A 13,831-nucleotide genomic window follows, 5' to 3' on the forward strand; every position below is an offset into this window, starting at 1 on the left:
GTTTTTAACACCTCCCCTCCTTCCTTTGTTTCCTTCCTTACCCTCAGGTGTCATTCTTAAACCCTTATTTTCCTCCTCCGCCCTACAGGGCCCCCCAGGTGAGGTGATCCAGCCCCTGCCCATCCAGTCCCCAAAGAAGACCAAGCGCTCGAGCGACGTTCAGTCAGACGCAGCCTCCAACATCATGGACTACGGCGAGGGCATGGAGGACATCTTCGGCTCGCTCAACAACCTCAAGCAGGACATCGAACGCATGAAGTACCCGATGGGAACGCAGAACAACCCGGCCAGGACATGCAAAGACCTGCAGCTCTGCCACCCCGAGTTCCCAGACGGTAAGATCAGTCACAGGAGGAGTGAAGATTGGATAGTAAAGAAACAGTTTCAAACACCTCATTATAAATGTCATCAAACCACAGTCTGTAACTCTGACCCTGAGTGGTTAGAATGCGTACTGCAGTCTAAATTCTAAACATTATAGAGAGCTGTCTCCCCCCCTCCTCTCTAGAGTCCATGCTCACACAGGTCACCATGTGGTGGACTCTGAAGCTTCAGTGTTTATCCAGCTCTGCATGGGTCTGTAAACCTTTCTGTGTTCTAACCTCTCTCCATTTTTCAAAAGCATCTCCAATATTGATCCTAGTTTGAGCACGTTTCTGCTCGTGGAGCTTATTAGAAACATGCAGAGGCTTTTTAGGTCGGGTACAATCACTTCTATCTGAACCACTTCTCTTGACCACTTCCATCGCTGCAACACCTGTTGACCTGATAACTGCTCTCATATCTGGCAAACCGAGGGGCGTCCAAAACGGCCATGTGGGGGGTGTCTTAAAACCGTCTACCTTCTCTGGTCCAAACACAAAAAGGATCGTCCCTTAATATTTACAGTCATCAAAACACTCTCTTTGTCTGCTTTGGTTTTAATGGTCACGGTTTTATTCTCAACCGGTTCTGAACTTCTTAGTTTGAAAAACGGATTTTGAACATTGCTTGTAGAAATATTCTGTAGCATCGACGTTAGAGCTTTCGTCTTTCTCCCTTTGGTGTCTTTATTTTGTCTCATCCGGGTAAATAAGTCCCCCCCGTCAGCCCTTGGCCCCTCAGTTCTGATAAAGCTTCTATTTGCCACATTACGTGTCCGTTTAGCTTAATTACGACTCATCAAGTGGAAACATTTTCTAACACTGGTGTCTCATAAAGAACTCCGTGCTCAAGGCTTAATGATAGCATTTTATTTAGCACTGCAAAGGCCCTGAAAGGAGAAGTAAACGACTTCAGAGCTGAGGTAAAGAATGTGGCTCGCTGAAAGTGGAGACGAGGATGAGCAGGGTGTTTGAGTGTGTTCTGTTTCTCCTCAGGCGAGTACTGGATCGATCCAAACCAGGGCTGCTCCGGAGACTCCTTCAAAGTTTACTGTAACTTCACGGCCGGAGGAGAAACCTGCATCTACCCTGATAAGAAGTCCAACGGAGTGAGTGACTCCACCTTTATCTCATCACGGTGTTTTTATCAGATCCCGAGCCGCCGTTCAGATGAAGCTGTCACAGAGCTCTGATGTGCTGCAGGGATGAGCTCTGATCTGATGCTCACTTTGTGCAAACAACACAAAAAAGCCCCTGAAAGGCAGAAACAATGTGGATCTGAAGTTTGTGCAAAAGATTTTTCAAGGATATTAAAATAACAAAGTCCCCTGGAGGCGGTGCTGTATGCAACATGCTTCATGTTTATTGTTGATTTATAACCAAAACCTGCTTTTAATATTCTCTCTCTTTTTATGTTCTGCAGGTCAGAATATCTTCATGGCCCAAAGAAGCGCCCGGGTCCTGGTTCAGTGAATTCAAGCGTGGTAAAATAGTAAGTGTGCACAGCTGCTCTGACTTCATTCTCCCGTGTTTCTCTGCAAAATGGCGAGCAGATGCTCAAAGTCTCAAACAGCAGCACCAGCCATGAAAAAGTGAGCGGTGACCTGAAGCTGCTCCCCATCAAGACATCCCCAAACTACCTGACGGTGTTTACAGCGCTCACATTTTAGAGCGGGGAGAATTAGGGAGTGTAAGCGATCCACTTTCATCCTCGTCGTCTCCTTCAAATCATCTGCATCCCTTTGAACTGCGGCTCGTTTTGTGCTATTGTCAGAACATTACAATTCTCCCACTGCTCCACATTCAGAGCAGAGCATCAATAAAACATTGGAGAGGATTCAGGCACAGCACAGTTTAGTGTTTCTCTTCTCCGCGCCCTTGAACATTTAGAAAGTGTAAACATGAGCGGCTGCATCCGTCACACAGACGTCTCGTGGTTTATTCCCACACTGTTAGACTCTGATGGGTTTAAAGCACATCTCTCCTGGTCTGGAGTTCTGGTCTTAAACATGTTCAGAAAAGGTTTTAGTTTATCTTCACACCTGAAGAGCACACGTTTCTCTAAAGTCCAAAGTCTGCAGGAGAGGTGGAAAAAGATGACAAAGTTTAGATTTATAAATCTGACTCTCTCTCTCTCTCTCTCTCCCTCTCTTTGTCTCTCTCTCTGTCTCCCTCTCTCTCTCTCTCTCTCTCTCTCCCTCTCTCTGTCTCTCTCTCTCTCTCTCTTTCTCTCTCCCTCTCTCTGTCTCCCTCTCTCTCTCTCTCTCCCTTTCTCTGTCTCTCTCTCTGTCTCCCTCTCTCTCTCTCTGTCTCTCTCTCTGTCTCTCTCGCTCTCCCTATCTCTCTCTCCCTCTCTCTGTCTCTCTCTCTGTCTCTCTCTCTCTCTCTCCCTCTTTCTGTCTCTCTCTCTCTCTGTCTCTCTCTCTCTCTGTCTCTCTCTCCTCTCTCAATCTCTCTCTCTCTCTCTCTCTCCCTCTCTCTCCCTCAGCTCTCGTACGTTGACGCAGAAGGAAACTCGATAAACATGGTGCAGATGACCTTCCTCAGACTACTGACGGCTTCGGCCCGGCAAAACTTCACCTACAGCTGCCACCAGTCCGTGGCGTGGCACGACGCCACCAGCGACAGCTACGACAGGGCACTGCGCTTCCTGGGCGCCAACGACGAGGAGATGTCCTTCGACAATAACCCTTACATCAAGGCCCTCTCAGATGGATGCGCGGTAAGTCATTACCATAGTTACTGTTTGTTTAAATTAGCAGCGCATGAGTGAGGACATGTTTGATGAAGTCAAAAGCCAGATGACATCATCAGTGAGGCAGATGACATCATCAATGAGGCAGATGACATCATCAGTGAGGCAGATGATTTGTAAAAGCGGGAGCCTGCCTCAAACATAGCTGGTTGAATCTTTGATTTTTCAACGCTTTCTGTCACATTTACGTCTGCAGTGTTTCAGAAGCTGAAGAACATGTGGAGCTCTGAGTGGATGTGATCAGTTTGTCGTCAAAACAGAACTGATCCTCCTGAAATGATGGGGAATGAAATCACATTAGGAGTAAAACGAAGCGGGAGTGGAGTGCTGTGATTGTGGCTGACGGCCGAGAAAATAAATCAACTCATCTCAGACTCACATTAGCGGCGTTTTCCCAGCAGCTCTGCTGTGATTAAAAACAGAGACATAATGTGTGAACATCTCTGATGAGCTCGTCTAATTCCCTCCTCGGGGTTGTTTTTGTTTTTCTTTGCAGATGAGGAAGGGCTACGGAAAGACTGTGATGGAGATTAATACTCCCAAAATCGATCAGGTTCCGATCATCGACGTCATGTTGACTGACTTTGGGGACCCCAATCAGAAGTTTGGGTTCGAAGTTGGGCCCGTCTGCTTCCTTGGCTAAATCAAAAGAGAAAAAGAAAAAAAAAAGGACTTGATGGGGCCAGCAAAGAAAGTCAAGTTGAGACGTTTTGGGTACCACCGAACCCCATTTCTAGCCCCCCACCCTTTTCTATGCCACATGCAAGTTTTGAATAAGAGTTGGTGTAGCAAACATGTCTGTCCATGTATGTACGTGTAACCCAGGAGATACTTGTTGCCCTTGTAGGGCTCGAACCACACGACTAAACCACGTCAGGAGCAAAAGGTGAAGGACATTGGAACGCGTGGCAGGAGGGGGTGAATCAGAGGTAACCACGAGGGGTGGCCACCGGGGTCACCGACCTCCTCTCGGGGTCCTCCAGGTGCTGTTATGAAAAAACGACTACAATGGTGCTTGTTCAAAAAAAAAAAAAACACAAAAAGTCAAAAGAGGTGCTAAGAACGAAGGTGTATTTTGATAATTATAAAAACTGTAATTATTATTTTGTACAATACTGTTATTTCTGAATCCACTTTCAAAACTTGCATGTGTATCCGATTCTTTGGTAACTTAAAGACGGCTCGATCCAATCAATCTGCTTTGTTGTTGTTGTTGTTTGTGTCCGTGTGGTGAAGCTAATAAAGTGAGCATTTAAAGCCTTCTCCACGGCTGCATTAGACTGTACGCCCCTTTGTATATACTGAGAGTCCGCAGCTGAAACACCCGGACCAATCCACCGGCGCCAACACGGAAACATCTCCCACTAACGTTGTGACCCTGTGCTCGCAGGAAGCCTTCATTTCTCCTTTATTTAATTCTATTTGTCCTTCTGTTTGTTTGCTGACAGGCTTTTTATTTCGGTTGTATACCTCAAACTTTCTTGATAACCTGTAAGATGCAAGGACGCTACGCCCTGTATATACCCTGGTTACGCAATTAAGTTTATATATTTTGGGTGGGGATTTTTAAAAAGAGACTTAAAACTACGTTAACTTTTAGACATCCACTGTTCCAATCCTTCTGTGAATGCAATGAGAAGCCCTTTAGGTGACCCATGTTTGTAACTACGATGAGAAGATGTGTTCATGTGCTTTTTATAGTTCCTTTAAATATTAAAAACTGGATTCTAAACAACAGTGAACTGAAAGTCTCGATGGTTTTGTGTAAACGTGGAGCCACCTTCTGTACATGTTTCATGCTTCACATCGAGGATCATCTGTGAGACTCTGGGCTCGTGCAATTCCACCTTTTTGAAAAACCAATAAAGATCCATCTCACAAGAAGTCCCGTCATTCTGAGTACATGAATCAACACGTGAATTCAATGTCTCCTTTTTGTCAGTGGAGGGAGAAGAGGGCCGAGTGTGCTGCTGAGAGAGATTAGAGCGGGACTCAGTATGTACTACAATTCTACAATTCACTTAGCAGACGCTTTTCTCCAAAGTGACGTACATCAGAGAGTAAGTACAACACAAGCAAGGATCTAGAAAAAAAGGGAACAATGTCAGTAAGAGCAAACGATCAGCTTTGAGTCTGATTGGACACACAGGTGCTGACAGGAAGTGACCAGAGGCACAACATTGAGGGCAGTTCTTGAGAGCTCTAATCAGTATATAAACCATCTTATAAGTCATCGTTATCAAACAAAAACAATCGTCACAACCATCATCATCAATGATATCGAGACCATCATTAAGTTAGTAGGTATTCATGAAAGAGTTGGGTCTTTAGCTTTTTCTTAAAGGTGCAGAGGGACTCTGCAGATCGAATGGAGTTTGGAAGTTCATTCCACCACCGGGGGGCGACAGAGGAGAAGAGTCTAGTCAGAGACTTAGGACCCTGTTGTGAAGGTTGGATCAGACGCCTTTCATTGGCAGAGCGTAGTGGGGGGGAGGGAGTGTAGACCTGGATGAGAGAGTTAAAGTAACGAGGAGCCGTTTTAGTCTCTGTTTTGTAAGCGAGCAGCAGAGTTTTAAATTTGATGCGAGCAGTAACTGGGAGCCAGTGTAAGGAGATGAACAGCGGAGTGACGTGCTCTTTTAGGAAGGTTTTGACAGCATTTTGTATCATTTGCAGAAGTTTGATAGTGCATGTAGGAAGACCTGCCAGTAGAGAGTTGCAATAGTCGATGCGTGATATCACAAGAGCCTGTACCAGGAGTTGTGTAGCATGTTCTAAAAGGTAAGGTCTGATCTTCCTGATGTTATACAGGGAAAATCGACATGACCGGGCAATCGAGGCTACTTGAACCTCAAAAGTTAGCTGGTCATCAATCATGACACCCAGGTTCCGGGCAGACTTTGTGGGCATGAGTTTGGTTGTTCCAAGCTGGATATTGATCTGTGGTTGCATAGAGGGACTGGCTGGGATGACAAGGAGCTCAGTCTTTGAAAGATTGAGTTGAAGGTGCCGTTCATTCATCCATTTAGAGATATCAGCAAGGCATGATGAGATTCTTGCAGAGACTGTAACATTGTCTGGTGGGAATGACAGGAAGAGCTGGGTATCGTCAGCATAGCAGTGGTATGAGAAGCCATGAGAGCGGATTATTGAACCAAGTGAGCTTGTGTATATGGAGAAGAGAAGGGGACCAAGCACTGACCCTTGAGGTACCCCTGTGGATAAGCTGTGCGCTTTGGACACTTCTCCCTTCCACGACACTCTAAAGGATCGCCCTGAGAGGTAGGATACGAACCAGCAGAGGGTAGATCCTGAGATGCCAAGTTCAGAGAGTGTGGATAGGAGGATTTGATGGTTGACTGTGTCAAAGGCAGCAGACAGGTCTAGCAGTAATAGAACTGAGGACTGACCCGCAGCTCTGGCAGCTCGTAGTGATTCTGTTACTGACAGTAGTGCAGTTTCAGTAGAGTGGCCCCGCTTAAAGCCTGACTGATTTGGGTCAAACAGATCGTTTCTGGACAGGAACTCAGAGACTTGCTTAAAGACTGTGCGCTCAAGTATTTTTGACAGAAAGGGCAGAAGAGAAACCGATCTGTCGTTTTCAACCTGGGCTGGGTTTAGTGTGGGTTTTTTGAACAGAGGGGTGACCCGAGTTTGCTTGCGGTGGGGAACACACCCGTTGACAGAGAGGAGTTGATGATATGCTTAAGTGCAGCATTAAGCGGAGAGGAAATGGTCTGCAGGAGGCTTGATGGTATTGGGTCCAGAGGACAGGTGGTGGGCCAAGAGTCTAGCACAAGCTTAGAGACTTTATCCTCAGTCAGAGAGGAGAATGAGTCGAGTGAGGCACTTTTGGTTGGTGCCTTTGGGCTGAGTTGGTCAGGCTCAGAAAACTGGTTACTGATGGTTGCAACCTTTTCAGTAGAATACGAGGTAAACATGTCTGGTGTGAAAAGATCGGAGGGTGGAGGAGGAGGTGGGTGAAGCAGTGAGTTAAAGGCAGAAAACATTTTTCTAGTATCTGTGGCATTGCATATCTTGTTCTGATAATATGTTTTCTTGGCCGTTTTCAGGCTGGAGGAGAATGAAACAAGTCTTTGCTTATAGTCATTGAGGTCAGCAGACTGTTTGGATTTATGCCATTTTCTCTCTGCTGACCTCAGCCCTGCTCTTTGCTCTCTTATGACTTCAGTGAGCCATGGGCTAGGGTGGGTTTTGCGAGCAGGTTTGGACACCAGAGGGCAGAGCTTGTTCAGAGATGAGGCTATTGTAGAGCAGAGTATGTCTGTAGCCTCGTCTGTAGAGAGTGCGGTAAAGACCTTTTGGGCAGGCATGGCAGCCATTACCTCGTTAGACAGCTGAGCTGGCTTGAGCGATCGCATGTTTCGGTGGTATGACACCATTTGTGGGTGTGCCTGAGGGAGTTCCGGCAAGGAGATTGTGAATTGAATAAAGAAGTGGTCTGATAGATGTAGAGGGGTGACAGTCAGGTTTGCTGTCGAGCAGTTCCGAGTCAGAATTAAATCAAGAGTGTTGCCATCTTTGTGGGTAGGAGGAGTTGGGACCTGCGTGAGGTCAAATGAGGATAGGAGAGCAAGGAAGTCTGTTGCCTGGGCTTTATCAGTGTGTATATTCATGTCTCCCATTACAATCAGTGGTGTTCCATTATCAGGGATTTCTGAGAGCAGCATGTCCAGTTCCACAACAAAATCATTCAGATTACACCCTGGTGGGCGGTAAATGATAGCAATGTACATTTTAATAGGAGCAGGGGCGGCTGTGGCTCAGTCGGTAGAGTCATCGCCTCTCAACCAGAAGGTAAAGGGTTCAATCCCCAGCTGAGCAACATGTCCGATGTGTCCTTGGGCGAGACACTCACCCCTGAATTGCTCCCGCTGCTTCAGTGGTGGTGTATGAATGGCATTAGTTACTTCTGATGGATGATACTACATAGCAACCACTACCATCAGTGTGTGAAAGGGTGTGAATGGGTGGGTGTGACATGTGGTGTAAAAGCGCTTTGAGTTGTCAGAAGACTAGAAAAGTGCTATATAAGCTCAAGTCCATTTACCATTTAGCAGTAACCAAGATTGTGTGGAAGGGTTAGGGATCCAGCCTCGATCAACAGCCAACATTGTGTTGTTTTTTCAACCTACCACTGATAACTGTGGGTGTTTGTACCCTCAGTCAGGACACAAGAGTTGGATTTAAACTAACACGCATGTTCTCAGCACCTCAGTTCAACTTCCCCAACTCACTTCCCCATGTTTCTCTGACACTAATGTGTGTCTCTAGTCTGTCTACAAACCCCCCAATGATGAGAAAAGTCCATCCTCTCCGTCTTCTGCCTGCTCCACTTTTCAGAAAATGTGTGCTCAAACATGCCGTTTGGAGATTTCCCCTTCATGACATCACAAAGGGCAGTAACCCCTCCCCCAGGTGGGTGACACTCCCACAGCTAGGTGTTTGTTCTGCCCTCTGAGTCTGCCTTCTCACCGTAAACAATAGGACATGGAGTGAGAAAGCCAGAGTCACCCAAGCCCAGTAAGTTAATCACAGAAAGTATTCAGGGGCTGCAGAGATTCTTTCTAAAGGTAACAAAATCTGTCATTTAAAGTGACATCTGCAAAGCTTAAGTCGAGTCAGGGAACTAAAAAAGTATCTTTTTCTTCTTTGATTTTCCAGGAGAGCAGAGAGAGGAGCTGCAGAGATCTTAATGCAACTAGTCGAACAAGAATCCTAATGAGACTTCTTTGGACACTCTCAGCATGACTTCAGTGACTTTGTACGGGTAACAGAGATGAGATGAAAAGCATTAGTTTGCCTTTTCTTCGGATCATATTCTCTTTCATGCTGAGAATCAGATGAAAAGAAAAACTCTGATGTCTCTGTATTAACAGTACGGTGAGTGTCGGTTAGCTTTACCCAGCTCTTTAAAGCCTTTTGTGTTTATTTAGAAAGGACAGAGAGAGAGAGAAAGAGAGAGAGGGGAATGACCACAGACTGTAAATATTAATGTTTGAAGCCTGAGTGACGTCACCCCTCTGTTCCTGCAGGGGGCGTTGGAGTCCCATCGATGGTGGTCTCCATGCTGGAAATGCTGTCTCAGTCTAACTTTCAGTCAACCTAACGACAGACTGAGAGCTGGAGCTGAGGCGGGTTTTAAACCTCCTGACAAACCGTTATACCACGCCCACCTGTCAATCAGGTCAGCTACACGCCTTATTGTGAATAACTCTTATCCTTCATCAAATCAAAACTGATGAGTCATCAAAACATTCACCCCCCGTACAGTGTGTGTCCATCGAGACATGAGCTAATCACACCTATTTGTTTTTTTGAACCAGGCTGTAAACATGTTAATCTCTGCTGTAAAAACAGGCTTTTTAGAATGGGTGTGTATGTGACTTCCTGTGCTTCTGCAGCCAGCCTCTAGTGGACACTCCAGGAACAGCAGGATTTTACACTTCAGAATCGGCTACATTTGCTGCTTGGTGCAGACATGAGAGGTGTTGTTATGTAGCTCTGACCTGGGAAGCAAATGAGCTCAAAAACATCAAACTCCTGCTTTAAGTTTCCTTCTCTTCTTTATCTGTAAAATTTGATGAAATTCTTCCTGTAAGTGTCTCACTCCAGTCTCACATCTGTGCAGATTGTTGCAGTGAGATCAATGCAACTCTCTCCTCGCTGCTTGAAATAAGAAGAAGAAATAAGCCTAATTAGATCTGAACCTCCTTGAAACAAATGTTAGCGTCGGCCTGCGTCTCTTCAAAGGACTTACCAACACCACACCTTTTATTTTCTCTGCTGGATCAGAGAGAAGTGACAGGTCTGAGCCGCGCACACAAAGACTTTCTTTTTATCTTTCTTTGGAGAGGACGTCTTTGTAGACGAGCGACCAAAGAGAATACACACACACACACACACACACAATGACATCAAGCTTCACACGAGGATTCAGCTCGGCTTTCTTCTTTTTGGCTCCTTTAACGGATTCTGTGTTTGTCTCCGGAGATCTCGCTCAGCCTTAATGGTTCTTTTTACATATTCAAGACACACAGTTCATTTAAATGAAGCAATCAAACTTCTTGGAGTTGTTGTGGAAGATCATAGTAATAATCTCCAACATTATCATATAAATAAGTGTCACTTTACCCGCTGATGGAGCAGAGTTTAAAAGAGATTTAAACCCACTTTGTCAGAGTCTCTGCATTAACTGTTTTAAACAATCTGTCTTACTGATATTCTTTAGAATAATAAAAAGGGATGATAAAAGAAGAAGTCACTTTCCTGCAGCAACCGAGGCCTAAGACTGCTGACCCTCTTCATCAGAGCCGACCCTCTGCAGGCCCAGAACACATCACCTTCTGCAGCCGGAGGAGCTCCTTGATGAGTCGCTTCTATCAGGAAACCCGTGAAGAAAGACAAGCTAGAAAGAAGAATATGGAGCTCCAGTTAGCCTAGCGGTTAGATTGCACCCCATGTACAGTGGCTGTACTCTAGAGTGACCATATTTTCAAACCTCCAAATCGGGGACCCTTTATTTTTTACCTCAAACCCAAATGTACAGATCCACAGATCGGTGACCTGCCCTGCTCACACGAGCTGGTCGGTAAGGTCACTGACGTAGATCCTAACAGTTCTACTTCCTGTCTGAACCCACCGTTTGTGTTCCCTTGTTTTTATCTGGCTTTGTATGTCTGCATTTCCACCGTGGGCGACTGAAAATGGACACCTGCAGTGTGTGCAGAACGCAGCATCTTCATTGGCTGGTACTTTTGGAAGGAAGCAGGAACTTTCCTGGCGCTCTTGTTATTGCAGTTTAAGTTTTCATACGTCACCATTTCCAGGGTGATTCAGGCGTTTCTGCAGAAAGTGATAAAGAGAGTGATGTAAAGAAGTCTGTTGAAAACACAAAGCGTGGACGGTTTGAGGCTCGCTGGGTCAAACCAGGAGAGCATATTAGAAATGTAATTAAATGTTTTTATCACAACTTTGTTTTAGAACAAGAATAACGTCCTTCATGAGGTAACACAAATAAAATGTCATTTAGGCAAAACGGCTTTAATTGAATTCATGTTGGAGTGATCAGCGGCAGCACGACTCTGGTTTTTCACGAGACAAACCAGCCGAGCAGATGCTCTCCGGCTTTCATGTTCACTTCATTCTCTCCAATGTTTCACTCTGCTGCTGCTGACCAGAGTTAGTCTGAGAAGGTTTAATCTGAGGTACCAAACAATGGCTTTCATGACTTTCTCAAACATATGATGATTTTTAAAAAGCCAATTTAAACATAAGGACGTTTTCACCCCTAACCTGTTCGATTCGGTTAAAATGAACTTGAGTCTGTTTGCCAGGTTAGTGCGTTTATTTAGCGCTAGTGTGAAAGCTGTCAATCAAACTCCAAACCATTGTACAGAGACCGCCTGAAAAGGAGGCTCTCTGACTCTGGTGAGGTTTGTTTGTAGTCAGAACATGAATGGACCTCAATCCGACCTGACTGCAGGAAGTAACCACGTCTCTGTTCATCATCACTGAACACGTGTGACAGACCACAGGCAGACCCTGACGGAGCTTCAGAAACGGTTTGGGTGGAGGAGCAGGTCCTGGAAATCAGCTCGATGAACCTGTGGGAATAATCGTTCTTCTCCCACTCCAAACTTCTTCTTAGAGAAACTTTGTTTGTGGATGCAACCCGCTCAAAGCTATTTTTAAGATGCTGTTAATGAGAAAGCCTGGCTGTCTGATGTAACTGTATTCTCTGTAGAAGAGATGAAGGAGCTCGTCGGACACCGAGGGGAGTCAGAGAGCTGAATCCCTTTTTATAACCATCGACGATTACATATGTAGAAGTCGCCGACGTGCTCCGGTAAGAGAGCGGTTTCAATGAGGCAGATTAAAAGCTGATCGTGTTGTCGAGTAGCTATTTGTTCTCATTTCTGTAAAAAACGTCTTCACCCCACTGAGAGAAGACAGGAGAGTGAGGTGAATATCCTCGTCACCCTGTGGAAGCATCAGCAGCTAAATGACAGATTTAAACCCGTCAACACGAAGATATTTAGACGCTGTTTTCAGGGATTTAAGTGGAAATGCAATCTTGCTAAACGTTCCCCTCTGTGTGAATGAACCTTCTGAAAGGTAATAAGGAGGTTTAAATGGAGAAATAATCTTCTCCTGAAAACACTGATTAGTTTCAGAAAGGATAAATGAACGTTCATATCCACGAGGACACACAGAGATAAACTTTATCTGTGTGTCATTAAATATCTCTCAAACATAAACCAAGTACTCATGGCTCTCAAACAAACAATAATGTACATGTACAAGTTTTCATTCTGATTCCTAATTTCCAAATACTTTGTGCCGCGGTCCGTCAGCTCCACAGGTTTGCTTCAGCAAACGATCCGGGATCCGTTTCTGGAACTTGAGCGCAGCCTGAGCAGCTGTACACACATCAACTACAAGATCACAGGAGAACTACAAGATCAGAGGAGAACTACAAGATCACAGGAGAAATACAAGATCACAGGAGAACTACAAGATCAGAGGAGAAATACAAGATCACAGGAGAAATACAAGATCACAGGAGAACTACAAGATCACAGGAGAAATACAAGATCACAGGAGAACTACAAGATCAGAGGAGAAATACAAGATCACAGGAGAACTACAAGATCACAAGAGAACTACAAGATCACAGGAGAACTACAAGATCAGAGGAGAAATACAAGATCACAGGAGAACTACAAGATCACAAGAGAACTACAAGATCACAGGAGAACTACAAGATCACAAGAGAACTACAAGATCAGAGGAGAAATACAAGATCACAGGAGAACTACAAGATCACAGGAGAAATACAAGATCACAGGAGAACTACAAGATCACATGAGAACTACAAGATCACGTTGGAATAAAGAGAAAAACGTTCAACCAACATGTTTCTTTGTCTTTCTGAGGATGATTTGTTGTTCATTCGGTGCCTGTTCTGACGTCATGTTGATAAAGTGATGGAAAATACGATCGAGCGATTGAAATTGACCGGACGCTCTATGCGTTTCTTTGTCTGAATCCCTGTTAAGGTTGTCATATTCTGTCCAGCTTGACGCGTGCTCTGTCGAAAAAAGACTCGCAGCATCTTTGAAACGGAGGAGAGTGTTGTGGCGCCATGGAAACACAATCATTAAGCAGAGGGGCAGTGTGAACGGAGTACGTCGAAATTGGGAGTTAGAACGTGAAGTTAAGACCGACTTGGCTTCAGACCAGACAAACGCCATGATGGTGCAACCGGCCCCTGCTGTCCTGTAAAGACTCCAGAGGCACAAATTCTCCTCTGAGTATAAGTGATGTGTCCCAGTAACCTGTGTTCCTACTTTGCAAAGTCATAGCTACTGTAGCCACTAGAGGGCGCTGCATTAATGCTAAAAAGCTGTTAGCAAAGATAAACTCTATAGGATGCAGTTTTTGGATCGGATAGACTCTTTGACACTTTGAAATAAATGTTTCCTTCTCTGTAACTTCAGATCCTTAAGAGTTACCTCATATTATTCCTGGTATAGTTGTGTAATGATTCAGGCAGTAATATCCAAGTGCAGGTGTCTGCAGTGGCGTTGATGTAACAGTGACTCGAGTTTTGTAAATGCACAGAGTGACTCGGGTTGAACTCCGGGCGGCGTCCTCTGAGATTCTCCTCAAACTGTGATTAATGTTTCAG

At 45.1% G+C, this 13,831-nt stretch overlaps 1 protein-coding gene across 9 annotated transcripts in view; it reads left to right on the plus strand.

Annotated features, from left to right (window-relative positions):
- col11a1a (collagen, type XI, alpha 1a) overlaps window positions 1-5,001 on the plus strand; it is an 89,459-nt gene extending 84,458 nt beyond the window's left edge. For all 9 annotated transcript variants that reach the window (XM_061064069.1, XM_061064064.1, XM_061064067.1 and 6 more), the window contains 5 exons: window positions 89-335; window positions 1,359-1,471; window positions 1,786-1,854; window positions 2,851-3,084; window positions 3,614-5,001. In XM_061064069.1, the coding sequence (XP_060920052.1) occupies window positions 89-335; window positions 1,359-1,471; window positions 1,786-1,854; window positions 2,851-3,084; window positions 3,614-3,760 (810 nt within the window). In that variant the 3' untranslated portion in view covers window positions 3,761-5,001. The remainder of the gene's footprint in view (window positions 1-88; window positions 336-1,358; window positions 1,472-1,785; window positions 1,855-2,850; window positions 3,085-3,613) is intronic.
- Window positions 5,002-13,831: the final 8,830 nt, after the last annotated feature.

The sequence above is a fragment of the Labrus mixtus genome, chromosome 19 (assembly GCF_963584025.1).
Source record: "Labrus mixtus chromosome 19, fLabMix1.1, whole genome shotgun sequence".
Classification (NCBI taxonomy): Eukaryota; Metazoa; Chordata; class Actinopteri; order Labriformes; family Labridae; genus Labrus; species Labrus mixtus.